Here is an 18,711-nt window from a genome sequence, read left to right on the forward strand (position 1 = left end):
ACATTTAATAGTTGGGACAGCCGTCTTTGCATTTGAGTGGATGGCAGATCAACCCTGCATGCAGCATACAGACAGCGATCTGACCCAGCTACCCACTGGACTGTGTGTATTAGAGGAGAGAAAGAGGGAGGAGAGAGGAGAAAAAAAGAGATAAGGCTGAGATAAGGATGAAGATAACACGGGGAGAGTGTGCAAGAGATAGGAATGAGGGCAGAGAGAGGTGGGGAGGTGTAAAGCATGAACCATTTGAGATATGAAAATGGAAGGGGGCAGTAATAAGAACAAGCTGCAGAGACAAAGGAGAGCAGCGTGAGAGAAAGACAGTCAGTGAGAGGAGAGGGAAAGATGGGAGGGAGTGTTGGAGAAGAGATGAAGTATGGAGAGATGGTGACTCACTCCAGTGGTGGTAAAGCTCTGATTTATTCTCTCTGTCTTTTCTGGGTCATATACTGTGGGTGTATGAGGGTCTCTGTTAGCAGTTGGCCACTTGGAGCAGAGGCTTAAGCAACTTTAGCTTTAATACTGACTTCTCCTCTTACAAACACTGTAAACTGCAAATGTCACAAGTCAAAAAAAATCCTAAAAGGAGACTAAAAATAGCTAAACCTTGTGACCTGGCCTGCAAACCAGCACACAGAACGAGCAAATATAATACATAAATATTAACAAATTTAACAATCACAACTAGTTGTGTCAATAAATGAAATAACAAAAAAAACCCTGAACCTAAGATTTTAGATTTCAAATCCCACCATCTGGCCAAAGTTCAGTGGGTTGCAAAATAATAATTATAGTAAACTAGAACTAACATAAATAACAGTTTTGGTATGTGGTTAACAAAAACTAAGTGGTAACATTTCTGTTAACTGAACCAAAACCTAAGGAACTAGACTTAATGTTTTCTTTGAACTAGAATTAAAACGAATTAAAACTAGCTGAAAAGAATATTGCATACTTCTAAAGCTAAATAAAAGAAAATAAAATCATACAGGAAAATGTTTTTTTGTAGTTTAGGTTTTGTCAGTTTGGCACAAAGTGTTTTTCGGTGACACCTTTTCTGAACCCAGCTTTACAACAGCAACACTGATGCTAACAAAAGCCAAACTGAAACAGTTTCAAGAAATAAAAACTGAACTTAAGTGAACAAAACTCAAACTGAAATGAACAGAAAAAATCAAAAACTATCAGCCAACCAATTCTCCTGGTGTGAATTTTGGTTATGATCATGTCCCTTTCAATCAATGGCTTACAAACTGAAATATTTTCATAACAACCAATAGTCATACCAAATGTGAAATAGACACACATGCAGAAGCTGCATTACTGCATGCAGAAATTGCAGTACCAGCACGGGCAGATAATATATTTAAAGTTAAAAGTCGGTAGTGAGCAAAAAACATAAAATATATTCCAGGGTTTTTAATTCCCGGAACTGATTAAACTAGCTGGCTCCCAGTCCACCCATGGACACGGTGGACCAGCATGTCTATTACACGCTTTGCCGTGATATCCTGATGGACTGCATCAACTACATCGCTTGCAGAGGATCTCATTATGGTAGTGCCAGCATTCTGTCAAGGTTTAGCAAAGAATCCACCATTGTCCTTTTACCATTTACATACAGAGCATTTATCATTTAACTTGAAAACTTACCCAATCACCACAATGACGAAATCCAGCATGTTCCAACCGTTTCTCACATACGCATTCTGGTGCATCACCAAGCCATAAGCGATAATCTTCAGAAAGGTCTCAATTGTGAAAATGATGAGGAAGGCATACTCAACTGTTTCCTGCAGATACACAAAAAGGCAAAAAAAAAAAAAAACATGAAAACATGAGCAAGGTATTAATACAGACAGTGTTTTGGATATTTAACACACACAGGTACAGGAATAGGTGTAAAAGACACAGTGCCTATCAAAGGATAAATTAAGCTCTATTTTACTGATGAGCAACAAGGAAATGACTTTTTGTCGAAGCAAAAATATTTATAAATATTTTAAAATTAAATGTAAAAAATTAAGTTGTTTTAACTACTTAAAAATACAGTAAATCTATAATTTACAAGAACAATATTCCTCCAAAGCAATATTCTCGTCAACTTTCATTGATCAGTAGGCACTGAACTGATACATCAGGACACAAAAATAACCCAGGTTTGCAGAAATTACAATACTTGTTACACTATAGGAAACAATATACAAACAGACCCGATTACTGTGCAGTTTGTCACCACCCCACATTGATTTTACTGACATTTAACAAACAAAAGGCCAAAAAAGGTAAATAGTCATTCATAGAGTACTTCCAAAGCACTGAACAATGATGTTCCACCCTAAGATCAGAAATACTGACACAGTGCACAAGAAAAGACAGAAACAAAAGATAAGGACATCAATGTTAGTGTAAATTGTCTTTTTTCTTTTTAGATGTATCTTCTAAATTTTAATTACTGGTTTGCAAACATTTCAACGCTCGATGACAGAGTGTGTCATTGCCTGCAGGACAACCTTCCTCAACACTGCCTGAATGTCTTTGATGGATTTCCTATTAAAGGGAACTCTGTGTACAACAACAACTATTAGAAAAATATCAGAGAGAGAAGAGTCAGAAAGCAAAGAAAAAGTGACCTCCAAAGGGAAACTGAAACTCCTGATTTGCCTGCAACATAGATATGCAGACATCAAGTTTCACAGCTTCTAAGTGTTGGTAATACTAGTCAGTGTATGAAGTGGACATTGTGTGGCTGCCTGTTCACAGCCATTCAGTGACCAAACACAGTGATTAACTTTTCTTGTAACAACTTGGACAACTTTTGTATGTGGAATCAACATAAATCCCATGGAAATGGCATCTCCTGTGTAAGCGTCACCTATAATCCTGAAAACATTTCAGTGCCTGGAATGTATCTTTGAATATGCAAAATTAAAATAAAATTGTGACCACTGTGTGCCACTAAAAAAGGGCAAATCTACAAAAGAGCCAGTAAGAGCCATGCTAAAATGGTTAAAACCAATTGACTAGTTTGGAATGAAAGGCATGAATGTATCAGAGAGCTATAGAGGTTAAAAAAGGGACAAACACACTCTGAACAAAATCTGTGTTTTTAGAGGGTATATACAGATTAGAAAGAGTGATGTAACTCAGCAGTGCGCCTTTCTCCGGTTGTTTCAAAGGCAGAGAGAACACAGGAACATTAAGCCATCAGGTTGAGGTCAACTGGGAGTGGATCTGACAACAGAGGCGGGCAAAGGTAGTATGTGCATTTTAGACAGTGAGATGTTTGTGAAAATGGGGGTGAACACACTAAAAGGTGACATGGCACCATTTAAAAGAGTCCTCGCACCTTTTGCTAAGATGTGAAATCAGAAAGAAGCTCTTTGCATTTTTCAAGCTTGGCAGGTCAGCATAAACTGCACAAAGGCTGGCATTCAAAATATCTGCCAATCAGTACAGCACTGCACTAAATGTATCACAGGCAGGAACTTAACTTTAAACACAATGCAGAAAAATGCATGCATGCACACATACTGTAATATACATAATAACCTCGTCTGCCTGAGGGAGTCTTTAATCCCTTTCTGTGGACACGATAAATGCAGGGGTACTGTGGGCTGCAGGGCTCGTTTTCCCAACAGTTTACTGCAGATTGTGAGAAGCACTTAGCCCAGAATAAGAGACATGGGTGTCTTTGTTACTGAAGTAAAAGGTTGAGTTAAGCTTACGGCCGCTGCCTCTATGACAGAGCATGCTGAGGCCACAGGGAGCAGAGAGAACAGAACGATTCATGTGAGGATGGAAGGAAAGTGACAGAGACAACTGAACAATTTTAGAGGCAGCAAACAGAGGCGGTCTCTTGCATTTTTCTGTTGTTGGTTAGCAAAAACATATAAATAAAACTCAAATCATATGCTTTAAAGCAGGCAACACACTTACCCTGATATGGACACATCTGAGAATGACATTGAGAATAAATATATATATATATATATATATATATATATATATATATATATATATATACACACACATATATATATATTCTCCTCTGTGGTCATCACTAGCAATTTAGCAATGACTGTATATTAAAAACACCCATTATTAACATTATCAGAATAATTTAAGCTTTCAGGGCCACAGTAAGTGTGTGAAAATTACCACTTCCTGGTTTGTGAAAGCATGTTAAATATAATAGCAAATGATAACCGTTCCCTTTCAATTAACCAGCAATTTATTCATTCATCAGCAACGGTGGCAGAAATAGAAAGAGGGAGAGAGACAATAAGAGAAAGAGAGCAAGGAAAGAGGCCTTTGGGAATGACCATAAATATCTCTGACTCATCTTATTGTGCTGTAAAGACACTTACTGTAGCATATTTCCTCGTCTAATACAGTTTATGAACGTTATATGTAGTTAATAGTTTACATCACTGCCATCCTCTTAGGTATATTACGACACATAAAGCACACGTGCTTACACATGCTTACTTTGCATATTTAGACTCAAAAATGCACCGTAACGGCAAAAGCAATAAACTTAGAGTAGGATACTACACGATATAACACAAGTTCCTCCTCAAGCCCCACAGCAACAACCCCAACTGGCCTTTCTCTGCCACAGGGTGAGTGTTCGTGTCTACAGGCACAGCTCACTTCATCTCACAGAGCTCCCTTCACCATATGACATATGATGCTAACCCACTGAACCATGCATTCTTCTACATAACACGCCATATGACTGAGCCAGGCGGACAGCAGTAATGTGAACCTATTAACAGTTCAGACTGGCCTGTCCGCAATGCTCATGAGCTGCAATTTAGCTTTCTCTAGACTTCACACAGAAATGACAAAAATCTAGATTTACAAAATTAAAGACATAAAGCTTGTTGTGCAATTTTGTCTATGCTGTTAAAACACTGTGGCTTAATATTTAAATCTGACATTGCTCTTGAATGAATACATAGTTTTAACAAAGCAGCCTAGCAACCAATCAACATGCATCATTTTGGAAGAAGATAGACAGAAATACCCCTCTAACTTCTGTCTCTGGTTTAAACAGACAGAGCTTATAGATCATTAGCTTGGTTTCGAGACTGCACAGAAGGTGAAATATTAATAACAGTAATCTTTATATACCCTAGAAACCTGCCATACTACCCCTAAAAGTAGGACTGGGCCATATCATATCGTGAACGGTATGATATGGCCCAACAACAAGAAAATGAAATATTGCGATAGAATATGGGTAAAACGCGCATGCGCAGTGCCTTTGTTTTCATACGCACATGGCGAAAAACGCTGACTCACGTGCAGCCACACAGTAATATGTTTTGAGCTTGGAACCCTTCACTGTGAGTAACAACACAAACTTCACTAAAGTAAAGTACACGGAGACCACCACAAAAATATTCATAACAACAAATCAGATCAGACTGTTACACTTCACCTACCTAGCTTAACATGAACATTTTAAAGAAGCTAACAAAGGACAAGCAGCTAAAGTGAGTTCAGAGCTAGCCAGGCACAGGCCAGCAGCCTCAGTATGAGCCTTGGTATGAGCAACAGATCAAAACAATTAAAGGAAAAATTACGGAGATGACCGAAACACAGAAAACAGTTATTGTCCTGTTATCTGGTGACATTGTAAACATTATGGAAAATACTTAAGTACCTATTGTCACAACCTGAGACCTTTACTACGAAGCAGGATTTGGGGTTATCAAGGCAACTTCATGGTTAATCTTGGGTTTAACCAGAAGACATTTAATTTCTTAATGCAGTACATGACCACAGCAACTTCTGGTGCAGACCTAACCTACTCTGAAGCAGGTTAGAGATGAACAGGCACAAAATATCAGCCTACAAACTGATCAGTTATTCAGATTCTTAAGCTGAAAAATAAAAGCTGAAAATGTTTTACCCGCATCTAAATATTAACTAAATAAAATAAGAATCACAATTCATCAGATTCCCCTATGTCTTAATCATAGAGCTGTTATACTAAGAAGTCTGTCCACTTACACAGTCAGCATTTTTGCCAGTTTTCTGTCCCGACTTTAAATAGACTAGACTTTTTTAATATAGTCTTTTACAGTCTTACTGACCAAAGCACTTAAAGTGCTCACACATTTATACAGAGCTTTTAATACCTTTATTCTAACGCACTGATATTCTTCAACCTCATTGGTGTTAGACTGTATTATGTGTTTAATTGCTTCATATTGTTGTAATGTTGCAATTTTACTTTTCTTCTAAAATGTTTGCCAACACCACCCCATTGGCTTCATACTGCAGCGCTCGGCAGGAGAGTCAAGACCACTGAGGAGGAACACACAAACCACATCATCAAGACGAAGGCTAATAAGTTAGGAGTCAGGAACATAAGACTGGAATAAAAATATATCAAAAATAAATCAGGAATCTCCACAAAGATGATGACATAAACCAGGGTTAAACTTTTTTATTGCATTAAACTTTAAACCTCTAGATGTGTTGAAAATGGTCACAATTAGACTGAAAATATGTGCAGGTTCCTCTGACATAACATGTGCAGTGCACATTTAATTTGCTGTTTGCTCTGTTTTCATAAGTACCTGATTGTCTCTACTGTATATGTACCTGTAGGAATATCTGAGTATGAGACAGCGAGCCCACAGATGGAAATCAGAGTATAAATATGCATGTTTGAGTCCATGTTTGAGTGTATGTCATATGTAGAACAATATAGGGTATACACACTCCGTCCAAATATAAACTCCACAGTTACCAGCTACGGGACAGTTTGAGAGCAGATATCTCTCGAATCTTAAAGAAACATTACAGTGTCATTACGGATCTGATTCTGCACTGAGTAGACATACACTCTCACTCTCCCGCTATCGCCCTCCCCCACGCCCTCTACATCTCTCTTTCCTTCCCCTGTCTGTATAGATCAGTCAGTGCCATCCAGCCAAGCCAGGGGGGTGAGGGCAGCCAATATTTAGTGCTTTTTCACCGCCTACTCCTGCAGGTTTTCACAGTAAATATCGGTGCTTGAGTGTGCAGTCTATATTGGGATGGCTGTTCAAGTGTTTATCAGGTACATCTTTTAATAAGACAGTAATCAGATTACCGGTTGGTCATATGTTTAGTAAACTGGAATATTTGTAATATGGTATTCATATACTTTTCTCAGATATTGTAGCGTTTTCAGTAATTCTTAACTACTAATTACAAATACAAGAATAACAAAAGCAGGAAATCTGGCAACTACTCTAAGAAATACCATAATGCACTGCGTATCTGCCCTGTGCTCTCTTTTGTATTTGTTCATGTGTTTGTATGTACAGCACATAAATGTGTCTTTTTGTGTAGCTTATGTGTGCGTATCTGAAGTACTGTGGGGGCGGGCAGGAGTTGCGTGTGAGATGTGGATGTCACTCAGCCAAGGAAAACACTACTGTACAGGTCATCTTACCCACACTGCTAAAATGAATGTCTCAACAAAGAAAAAAAGGAAACATAATAATACATACACACATATACAAATTTGTTGCATAAGAGATAAGTGATAGCTTTTCCCTAAAGCTACACAGTCGACACACAGCTGAGCAGCGATGTATCTGCTGAATAAAACTGTTGTCATTTCCTCATTTGAAAATGCTGCTGCTGTCAGAGATCAGGTAGTTTGTCTCGCCACAGTTACAGCTCAGTGGAGGGAAAAAAACAGGATTGAGTTTTTACACTACAGCAGTTATCTACAATACCACATGACCTGTACAGAGCAACAATGCTTCTGACAGGAAACAACACAAAACAACCTAGGAAAACATGGGAGATGCAAACTTGACAAAGAGGTACACAGATGCATATACAGTATATACACTACCAGAACTATAGCACTCACTGAATGAGACCCAGGTCAAAGTAATCAACAACAGGTGGACACAATCAGGGGAGGTCAGACAGGAAGCAAAACTAACACATTAGAGGAAGGAAAACTATCTTTCAAAATAAAACAGAAAAAATTCCAAAAGACATGGCACATAAACTACTGACACATAGCAAGTGAACACAGAGAAACCAAGACATGAACAAGGAAATAAGACAAAGGATGATGCAAATGGAAACCAGAACTAAGTCTTACATTATACTATAGACAAGGCCCCAAAACAGAAACCCAACATTAACAAAAATCATCACCAAAATCTAAACTTCATATATGAGAACAACCAAACATAAAGAGTCCAAAACTGACAAACATACATGTAAAATTTTTACGACAAAATCCAGGGACGACAACATATTTTTATGAAAACGTTGTTTTAACTGAAATAAAACCACAAACACTCATTTTCAACAGAGAGGTCATGAAGCTTTTCTTGGATCTCATGAATCTTATAAAGGGTTGGTATAAAGTTTGTCAGTGTAACATGCAAATAGAAATGTAAATACATCACATTATATTTCTAATCATCATCTATCATCAACAGCAAATCAACAAATGCTTAGGACAGCAAACAACAAATGGCAACTTCTCTTTTTCCTCATGCAATCTTGATGAAAATATTTTTATAAGAAATGATTTCCTAAAACAGTTTTCCCCTTTAAGAAGGCCTGTTTGATGCACAGCCTTTGCACATGCTCGGCTGTTGTACATTATCATGGCTGCACAGTCACACAGCATTTGCACAAAGCTAGCATAGCTCTGCCTCTCTCCATCTCTACCTCAATTACACACACACAAACACACACACACAGACAAACACACTCTCGCACTTAGGCACATGTGCAAAACTACACATTCAAGATAACAAGCAGGGACAGAGCTAGTGTGAGCCACAAATGAGCAGCTACGTTAAGTGACTAAACACATACTTCTACAATCATCTCTATGGGAGTCCACGGTCCAGGCGTTACTGCTTGTGCCAGCCATTACACACACACATACGCACACAAAGAGAGAGAGCCGACTGCTTCATTTACATTTACACTCTTCTATAACACAACATGCCACTAAAACACTGACATGTGAACCTTGGCAGCACTTCCTATACAATACTTGTCATCTGCTCCCTCAGCTCCCTCCAAAAGCTCAGGGATAGTGGGACCTTTTACACCTCCAAGCCCACGTTGGCACTTTTTGTGTTAAATTATAATTGTGAACAGCATATGGTCTATAAAGACACATGGTGACCATAACTTTTTTTAAAATTGGCCACTTCATTCTTTTGCTGAGACATACCATAAAAACCACTGCGTATATAAAGCGGAAATAGTGTATATTATTCATATTTAGTTGTTTTTATTATCATGCTTGATGATAATATGATTTTAGTTACCTTGTTTGTCTATCATTGGCTGTCTTTAAGAGTGCCTTTTTGCTGATAATAACAAAGGCAAGCTGTACACATCATAAACCACCAGTACTATTGGAGTGGAGTGGAGTTTGAACCTAAGTGCAATGATTATGTTCAACACACTAATGAAAGTGTTGGTGTAAAATATTCAAAACATTATCTCTAAAATCTCCAGCCGTGTAAAAAGATTTTTAAAAGTGAGACTGACAATAATCCAGACATGTTCAAATTATAATTAGTTGTGAAAACTTTGCTGTACTGTGCCTCAGATTTGACAGGAAGCACTGAATGCCTCTCAGTGGCTTGTTGTCACTCTGAAAAACTTGATGATTGTGATCAGTCAGCAGGCATTTGGCTTTGGGTCACAAGTTTGGCACCTTGATAGTTGTTGGTACGTATTTACATCAGAACTAATGATGACGCTGATAGTTGCTCATTTTCTGGTACACAATAGGCACATTTCATGCCTAGGACAGAGTCCCATGCATGTTAACTTCACACGTAATAGCCTCTCTTCTTTTAGTTCCTGTAAACATGTTGCTCATTGTGTGAAATATCTATGTGATTTTAGTAGAGTTGGCATTGCATTGTGCTGTAACTGACTGAATGTAAGCTAAGGGGGATACATGGTGGTGGATTTGCGTGATTAGTTATTCTGTAGTATATTTGAAGCCATATGTGGCATCAGTTTATACCATTACCATTATACCATATCAAACTTATACCATTTATTTGTATTTTAAAAATTGTGGCACAGTAAATTGTAACAGCATCCAAAGGGAAACTGGTCAGAATTGATCATTCTCTGCTGGCATCCAAATGACTCTTTACATGTTTGTGTCCTTTTGTCCCCAGTAAAATAAATAGCTCTGCAGCTCCAGAGTTACGCAATTACAGGGATATGGGCACAGACACTACCTGATACCAGACGCAATTCACTGCAAGTTGCCTGACAAAGGATAAGTTGTATGAATCATATTCACCGTGAAAAGGTCATTGTTTTGCTCAGCTACCTTCAGCAGGAGCTGCCTGTGGTGTTGAGACTCAGATAGATAAGTCACAAATGACCTTAAAGCAAAGGCAGGAGGGTCACAGACTATTTGTCTGTCCCTTGGACAAGGTGGGTGTGGAGGAGACGCAGTCACGTGTAGGGTGGGTTACGTGTACATTTCTTATTACTGAAGTGAAATGACTAAACAAAGAAGAGCAGTCAGAGAGCAAACTAAGCAAGAGATTAATGAAAATATGACTATAAGGTCCTGACAAGGGTTTGTGGTCTCACGGTGCATGTGTGCATTTGTGTGCTGGCTACATCCTGTTACTCACTTGTGCCTCCTGGTGGTAGCTAGACCCCAATCTTATGCCCTCTGTTCCGCCTGAGGAGAAAATTGCTTTCTATTTATAATGAGCTGCTGCATTTAACCAAGCCTTACTAACAAGATGGGCAGACTCAGGCTATAAAGGCCTCTGTGACTTTGCAGCAATGTAATGTTCCAAGTCAAGCAGCTCTGCAGCACCTACATACTGTGCACACAGTGTAAAATGCACAGACTGAGTATTTTATCTCATGATTTCAACAGAACATGTAGGGACTGTCCTGAATATAGTTTACACATCCACACATCTACACAGCAGCGTATTGCATGCAGGTTTTAGTGTCTCTGTGCTTTGTAAGTGAATTAAAACCTGCATGCTATCGCAGCTTTCGGATATCATTTGTTCCGTGCTTTACACATCAGCCTCTGAGCACAGCAACTCAGGTTTCATATCAGTCCACCTGTGAGGCTGCAGAGCAGAGTAGTGTGAAATGGCAATCTTCACTCCAGCCTTACCTGCTGGCTGCTACAACAAAACCAGCTCAGCGTTTTTCTCTCTAGTGCTCCTCCTGTGACTACAGCGTGAGTTCTGTAGAACAACCAAGGCCAAGCTGGCACACCTGCCCTATAAAGATTTCTATTGTTCGAGCGATGCTGAAAAGGAAAAGATTGCATTATTTGCCCTCTAGTATTTTATTATATGCTGCCTCTGCAGAATTAAACCAAAAGCCTGTGCAAGCAAGACGAAGCTGTGTGTAGCACTGGGCAATAATCAGTGTAACCGCTGTAAGCAAAAAAAAAAAACCTATAGAGTGTACTAAAAAAGCCTCTGTATAAATACAATACAGAGTAGGTTAGAGTTATACGTCTAAAAAGTTAAAGCCCTAACTGTAAAAATTACTGAAAGCACACCAATACATGATAAATCTATTCATATCTACTCATCAGCCCATCGTCTCATCTCTGCTTAATGGTCTTGTTCATGAAGCATGAGAGCCACATAAATGTACTACTCAGTCCTGGATCCTGACAGGCACTGAGGTTTTTCGTTAATTCTTAATGGGTCCATTCATAAATCCAATTTGACACTCCTATCTAAACCACTAGAAGACGGTGATGAATATTACACAGCAGTGTATAGCAGGTTAAGACAACAAACATAAAGAAGTAAGACACATACAATAACTGCTATGTGGCAAATAGTATCCCAAATAGTATTTGGTAACCATTTAACTCAACATTTAAAAAGTTCCCAGACTTTGCTGCCAAACTAATTCATATCTGAACACACATATATGTAAATTCAGACACTTTCAACTGATTAAAATGCCACCATGATGCTCACGGTGCATTAAGGTGCATTTGTAAAAAGATCTAAGCTATAGACACTATACAAAGTTACTGGTACAAAATAAGCAAGCAGCCACACAGTCCATTAACAGTTTGAAGCTAGAAACATATTAGTAAGTGGCATCTGTCCCTGAAAGCTGTTTGGCTCAACAGCCATCTAATGCACAATGAAGCTCTCATTCATTTGCATGTAGTTTATCTCAATGCTCAAATAAAACTCAAATGTATGGTCTGTCATTAAAGCATTTTCCTATTACAGATATTCTATGATATAAAGGCAGACAAACACACACAAATTAACTCACAAAAAGCCTTTTTGTATCATTATTCACAATGCAAAAGAATGACAATAGTTTTCAAATAAAATATGTTTTCATATTCAGTGAAGAGGAACTAAATGCTACTTATTTCTAGACTCTTTTTCTGTATTTTCTTTTACAACAGTTTCTTCAAGTTGTCACCATTACGATTCTAATAGACCACTTTTGGATTTCACTCCAAGCTGAACTTGACAGCATATGGTAGATAATACTGTATCAGGCACTGTAACATCCCAGATGGCCCACTTTTCTCTGATGTAGCAGTGCTGTGTAAACAAACACCCCGAGGTCACCCTCCAGGAGGTCAAACTGGGACGCAGCACACCTTTCTAAAGTAGACCAACTCACTTTTAACCAGAGCTGTAGCTTATCTTTCACAGCACGTTCAGCAACATAACAGTCAGAGGAACACTCTAGCCAGTCATTTAGAGCAAGCCAATAACCTTTCACTCACATGTTTCTGCTCATAAATAGAGCTTTCAAATCCTTTCATGTCTTCATACTCACTCGACACGCTACTCAAAACACACTAAACGCTATCAAACTCTGTTCATGCGAGCATCGCAGATTCTATGCATCTGTTTGGCCTTTGAAGAATCCACTTATCCTCAGCTGTGGAACAATGCTTACAACAACTACGCCCCCCATAATTCATCATACAGACATAAATGCACAAGGTGCAAAGAGTGGTGCAATGACGATAAAATTCTAAAAATAGAACGCTGAATAAAACCTGAAAACGATGACATGATAAAGCACAGTGAGAATGGGTGTCTAAGTATTTCTCTCCTAAGCACGGCAGATGCTAAATAATAAAGCTACTGTATACACAGAAAACACTGTCTGTATGCAGTGTCCTGCTGTTACTGCAAAACCTCTGGTATCTTCATCTCAGAAGAATGATATTATCAATCTATATACTTAAAGAGGATTATAAAGCAACAACACGTTTGATAATGTGTCGTGAAACAGCTTAATGATAATATAATCTGATGAAAGTTAACCAGACAAGAAGAGTACAGCATACACTGCACTCGACAATCTTCCTTCAGTTTCATCACAAATACAGCAAAAATCATATTTTTTATATTCCTTACTAATTATCCAATCATTAAGAAGACAGTAAGAAGTTGACATTATTAGTTGATATTGTTACTATGTGGAGCAATGTGTATGTAGCAGACACCAACAGACACCAAATTCAAATGCATAAACTGGCTACACAAACTACTCACCAGGTCATGGTTAGTGGAGTTGGAATCGTCTTCAGGGAAAGGGATATAAACAGCTAAGGCCATACAGTTGGCAAAAATAGCAATTAATATAAAGATATCAAATGGCCTGAGAGAGGAAGTTAAGGAAAATGATGACAGAGAAATGAAGCAATAAATTATATGGATAAAAACTGCACATTTGAACTTGTGTATTTTTTTTGAAATCGTGTATCTAACAAAATACTTAATGAAATACTTCACTTATACAGTAGAATACAGAGCTTTGTTTCATAAATCTTAGTTGTCATTTATTTTTATTTGTTTTTATGTATTTGTCATTTAATGTTTTTATATGGTTTTTATAATAATGCTAACTTTGCCCCCTTTTTCAGGTTTATATAATTTGCACTGATGAGGCCACACGTGTGTACACATGCATATAACGTGACTGAAAAAGACAAAAAAGTTGGAAAAACTGGTAAAAAATAACTATGATGGAAAATAATGGAAAAGAAAGAAAAACTCTTGCATCTAAAAAACAACTGCCGCCCCAACAGAGGGTTTATGACAAGCTACACTGATTTAATGAAATGCTGAACCGTGCCAGATTTTTATGACTAAAATTTTTAAAACAGTGGGAAAAGCATTCACCTCCATTATGTCCTCCATTACAGTAAGCACTGACATATTTTACTCTAGCTTTCCATTTTCATTTTCAAATCCTGAAAGGTTACATTTAAGCTTCTTGTCATTCAAAAATGTAATAAAAAAGAAAAAAAGACGACCCTATTCCAACAACATTTGAGAAATTAACGCCACTTGTGCCGTGCTGTTGCACGTAGTCCATGCAGAGCAATTTGGGACACCTGATATGGCTACAGCTGCATTTCCTAAAGTGTACTGGTAGTCAATCCCCAGAGACTTTTTTTTCAACAAACATGAAAAGAGGGCTTATGAATATATCTCTGTGATTCATGTTGAGCAATCTACTTTATAACATCTGACGGCTTTTGTGATAGAAGCATCTGTTCTAGCAAAAACACTACCACAGCTGTGCTGTGCCAGGGTTCAGTTGCTTCGTCTATAAAGCTCACCCGTAATGACATGGTAATGTTCACTCTGTCTTTATTGGAGAGACATGCTTCAAATAGCACATTAGCTACACTGCGCCTACCTAAAATACATATATATATATGTATTTATCAGCATTTAAGATAATATAAAAACTTATTTTCCTGTGACTTTAAGTGTATTCACTTTCCATCAGAATCAATAAAGTAGAAAAACTGAATTCAAACCTTTACTAAACACAAAAATGCTCCAAAATAAGCAGACAATATGTAAACCATGAGAAATTTAATCTGTTTACTATTTAGTTAACCTAAGTCTACATTTAGTCGCAGTCATCAATAATCATTACTTAATTATCGTAGCTAAGATCCAAGAGTTGTAGACACCAAAAATGATCACTGTTTTTATTGATCAGGAAAAAGATCAGCAGAAATTTGTTTCCCTATCAAGGGTCATAAAAAATTTAAAGCTGCCTGTTCTCACACATACAAACATATTTTCAAACATTTTTGTATTTCTGTGTTACAGTGACCCAAAATCCTGCACTATCCCGTTCATATGAAGAGAAACAAAGACTTTGCTACTTTGCAGCCATACTGCTTCTATCTAAGATGTTATTTTACAATTTCAATGATCATCAAATTACTTTTCTGAATTTTCTTTTCTGAGTTCTGAATGATACAATCAATTATTAATGGCTATTAGATAACGCGATGTAATACGTAATTACATGTGTTACATAAAGCTCTAAACACCAAAATTTCACAGTTTCCTCCTTTGCCCATATCTACTCTTTTATCAGCCTTGATCTTTTGTCCAATCTAAACACAAGCATGCACATGCACCATTTTAAAGGATACTTCCACTCCACCAGGCTGATGCAGGCCCTGCGTATAGGGTTGTTGAGGTTGAGACAGAACAGAGCCCTCGGTGGCCTACTGTTGGCATTACTGCCCTGTTTCTTGCTTTTGGCATACTGCTGCCGCTTCTTCTGTGCCAACGCACCTACCGGGATGGTAGAGGATGTTGGGGCAGGTGGAGCGGGGGCAGCAGGTGGTGCCGTGGGAGCCGGTGCTGGGGCTGAGGCCGGGGCTGGACCCGGAGCAGGGGCGGTCGTTGAGGTGGGAGGGGCTTCTGGGGCGGTAGGGGCTGGGTCTGGGGCAGGCCCGTTGGCGCTCATGGTGCGGGCGTGGCTCTGTGAGGAGCATCCAGCAGCATGGATCTGCCAGGGTAGACCGGGAGACTATAGGAGGGCAGAGTAGTCTGACCAATGAGGTGGCAAGTCACCAGGGCGTCCGACTCTGATGCTGCTGGCATAATTTGCCTCTGAAAAAAATGTGAGAAAGACAGTTTGTTTTTTGTAACAACACAAAGCTCATTACACTGAACCTACCTCAATTGCTGCAAAGGCATCCAGTATGAACAAGTAAAGATTTTAAGGTTCTTTTTCTGGATACAAAACTGTGAATGGCTTTACTTCCTCATATCCATGTTACCCTGGGACCTGGAGTTCTGACAGTCTGTTCAACATACATTCAAAGCTCCATTACATTGGACCCTAGATGCTTGAATACACCCCGAACAAAGTGAATGATTTATTTCTGAATGTTGTGAATTATTTTTTTTGTTGCTATTGTTTTAAAACATTATTGATCGATAGCATTTCCATTAATTCTACTATTTTTATGTTGTTGTCGTCTTCATTTCTCTAATTTCCCCTGCTGTGTAAATAAAGCTGGCTTTGCCATGCCTTAACTTTGTTTATATTCAGTACTGACAGTTAGGAATAACCTCTAATTTTTCCGACTAATAATAGTGCTAAATCAGCATACAGTTTTTTCCCTGTCATCTGCTGTGTACTAAACATATATACAACACAGGAGGGGCTCCCAATGGAATTGCAAACAATTGGAGTTTAATGATGTTAAAAACAAAAGAGCATTAACCATATCGATACATGCCTATAATTAATGTTTGCAACATTATAAGGTCTTATAATTTATGATAGGAATGGCAATTAATCTAACACTACTATGAGATACCAAAGTACATTCTCAGTGAAACTCTAACCCATTTTTTTTCCCTCTCTGATAAGCAATCCTGGTTCCACAGTCCTGTGAGTAACTCAAACAGAGAAATTACCTGATCACCTTCAACAAATATAGCAGGCTTTGATTGGCTTTGATGTAACGATCAAAGTCTGGGATTAGTAAATTGCCCCAAATTGTCTAAAAATAACCATATTTCACAAGGGGGGGGAAAATAAAAGCAACATGCCACAATTCAGAGCTGCCACTCTCAGGCATCACTTGGTCACATCAGCTGTGTAAGTCCTTGAACTGCGAGCAGGCCCGCAGAGGAAGAAACACAAAAAGGTCACACTGCAGTGATGCTCCAAGAAGAACTAATCTTCTTATTGCACACACACACACAAAATGTGATATGTGTATTATTTTAATGCATGGCTCTACACCATCTGCAGCGAGACTGGCTGCTTTACATCTCTTTTTGCACTACGCTCCTGCCTTCATGTAGCCAAGGCTAGTGCAAGCTCAAAATGAGAACAATGCGTATTAAATGCATAATTTTTCTAGATATTAATTTCACTGCTGCATCGACGTCGTCGACCGTGCGACCGTGATGGAAACAGATACTGACATTTCCATGAGCAATTCGTGACAAAATAACCATCATCGAGCGTCCTCGTGTTTCTCCTTGGACACCACCAAGGTAAGACGTGGTCACCCCCCCCCAAAAAAAAAAAAAAAAAAAAAACACAAAAAAAAAACACAGCGATGTGAAATGACAGGCTGGACTCCGGGCGCTCATAGTGAAAATTGAGCAGCGCACAGCCGTCAGATGGTCCCCACTGCCCATCAGAAACAGCTGGCAACGTTATTACAACAAACCTCAATCAGCGGTGCTCTTACACTCGGGGCTAATACAGTGTACGGTCCACATGATCAGAAAAGGTATCAGCCTGGTATCAGCCCTGGAGAGCTCTATTCATGTCAATTTACCAGTGGAGGCTATTGTTTATGACAAGGCGACAGATCTGTGAATCTACAGAACAGGACAGCATCGAGAGGAAAGTGGCCTTTAATATCTGCTGTCCTCTGACAATAATAAAATGTACATTTAAAAAAAACATCATTGCCTGCATGCAAGAAAACGCGGCTATGCTAAGAGGCTAACTTCAGTTTGTGGAGCAGAACCCGCACCACGCTGTGAGCTACCTTTTCTGAAGACTTTATAATTCAGTCGCGGTCCTCTCCGATGGATAGCCGAGTCCGGAGCTTCGGAGGGCGAAAAACGCAGGTCCCGTCTCTAACGGCGCTCTAAAATTCATCAGCTCCGGGAGTGGGAGAGACACGGAGAGGCTGTGCATTAATTAGGCTCTTCCATGGTGATTGTGGAGAGCTGGAGACAGGAGAGTGCGCACCAGACAACAGAGCATCCTCGTCTGCTGCCTGCTTATCGTCACGGAGCCAGTCAACAGTGAAACCAGTGTCCAGCTGAGAGCGAGCTCTCCTCCTCCTGCCTCCGACTCATGGTTCTGCACACTTCAGATCGTTGCTGGGTCAAGCGGGCTATCCAGTGATAGCGCCTCTTTAATAAATAATAAATAAATAACAAAGCGACACCTTTCAGTTTTCCTTCCCGGATATTGTTGCAGAACATAAACTTATCTTTAAACTAATTACAACCTGTTAACTCCCTCGGAAGGCTGTCTTATGAGAATGTACCACCAAATATATCTGAACTCCATTTGAAACCCCGAAAATTAAAATAAATAAATAAATAGCAGGACATCAGTCATAAACTGGGTCAGTCATATAATTTACTCGATTAGAACTTGCTGGTGCTCAATAAACTCCCACCCCATGTATGTATACTCCCCTTTCAAGAGTTGAGACCCAATTGAAAAATGACTTGACTTCCGAATATTTAAGCGCTCTGCTCATATAAAAAAAGCATATTAAACCTGAAACTTTAAAATGCCGTCCTTAAAATATATTATAATCAAATCGGAAAGTCAGCTTTGTATAGACAAGATTCTGCAGTGAAAAGCAGTGCATGGGCTCAGGAAATTTGAAAA

At 38.9% G+C, this 18,711-nt stretch overlaps 1 protein-coding gene across 8 annotated transcripts in view; it reads right to left on the minus strand.

Annotated features, from left to right (window-relative positions):
• cacna1da (calcium voltage-gated channel subunit alpha1 Da) overlaps positions 1–18,184 on the minus strand; it is a 60,054-nt gene extending 41,870 nt beyond the window's left edge. For 5 of the 8 annotated variants that reach the window (XM_006783348.3, XM_006783350.3, XM_006783345.3 and 2 more), the window contains exons 1-4: positions 17,849–18,183; positions 15,473–15,938; positions 13,563–13,668; positions 1,654–1,793 (exon numbers count right to left, since the gene is read on the minus strand). In XM_006783348.3, coding sequence (XP_006783411.1) covers positions 1,654–1,793; positions 13,563–13,668; positions 15,473–15,792 — 566 coding nt within the window. In that variant the 5' untranslated portion in view covers positions 15,793–15,938; positions 17,849–18,183. Of the gene's footprint in view, positions 1–1,653; positions 1,794–13,562; positions 13,669–15,472; positions 15,939–17,848 lie in introns of all 8 variants that reach the window. The other 3 variants (XM_087840781.1, XM_035916619.2, XM_035916615.2) reach the window with 1 other exon arrangement.
• Positions 18,185–18,711: the final 527 nt, after the last annotated feature.

Source organism: Neolamprologus brichardi, chromosome 5, assembly GCF_056152115.1.
Source record: "Neolamprologus brichardi isolate AB-2024 chromosome 5, ASM5615211v1, whole genome shotgun sequence".
In the NCBI taxonomy this organism is placed as follows: domain Eukaryota; kingdom Metazoa; phylum Chordata; class Actinopteri; order Cichliformes; family Cichlidae; genus Neolamprologus; species Neolamprologus brichardi.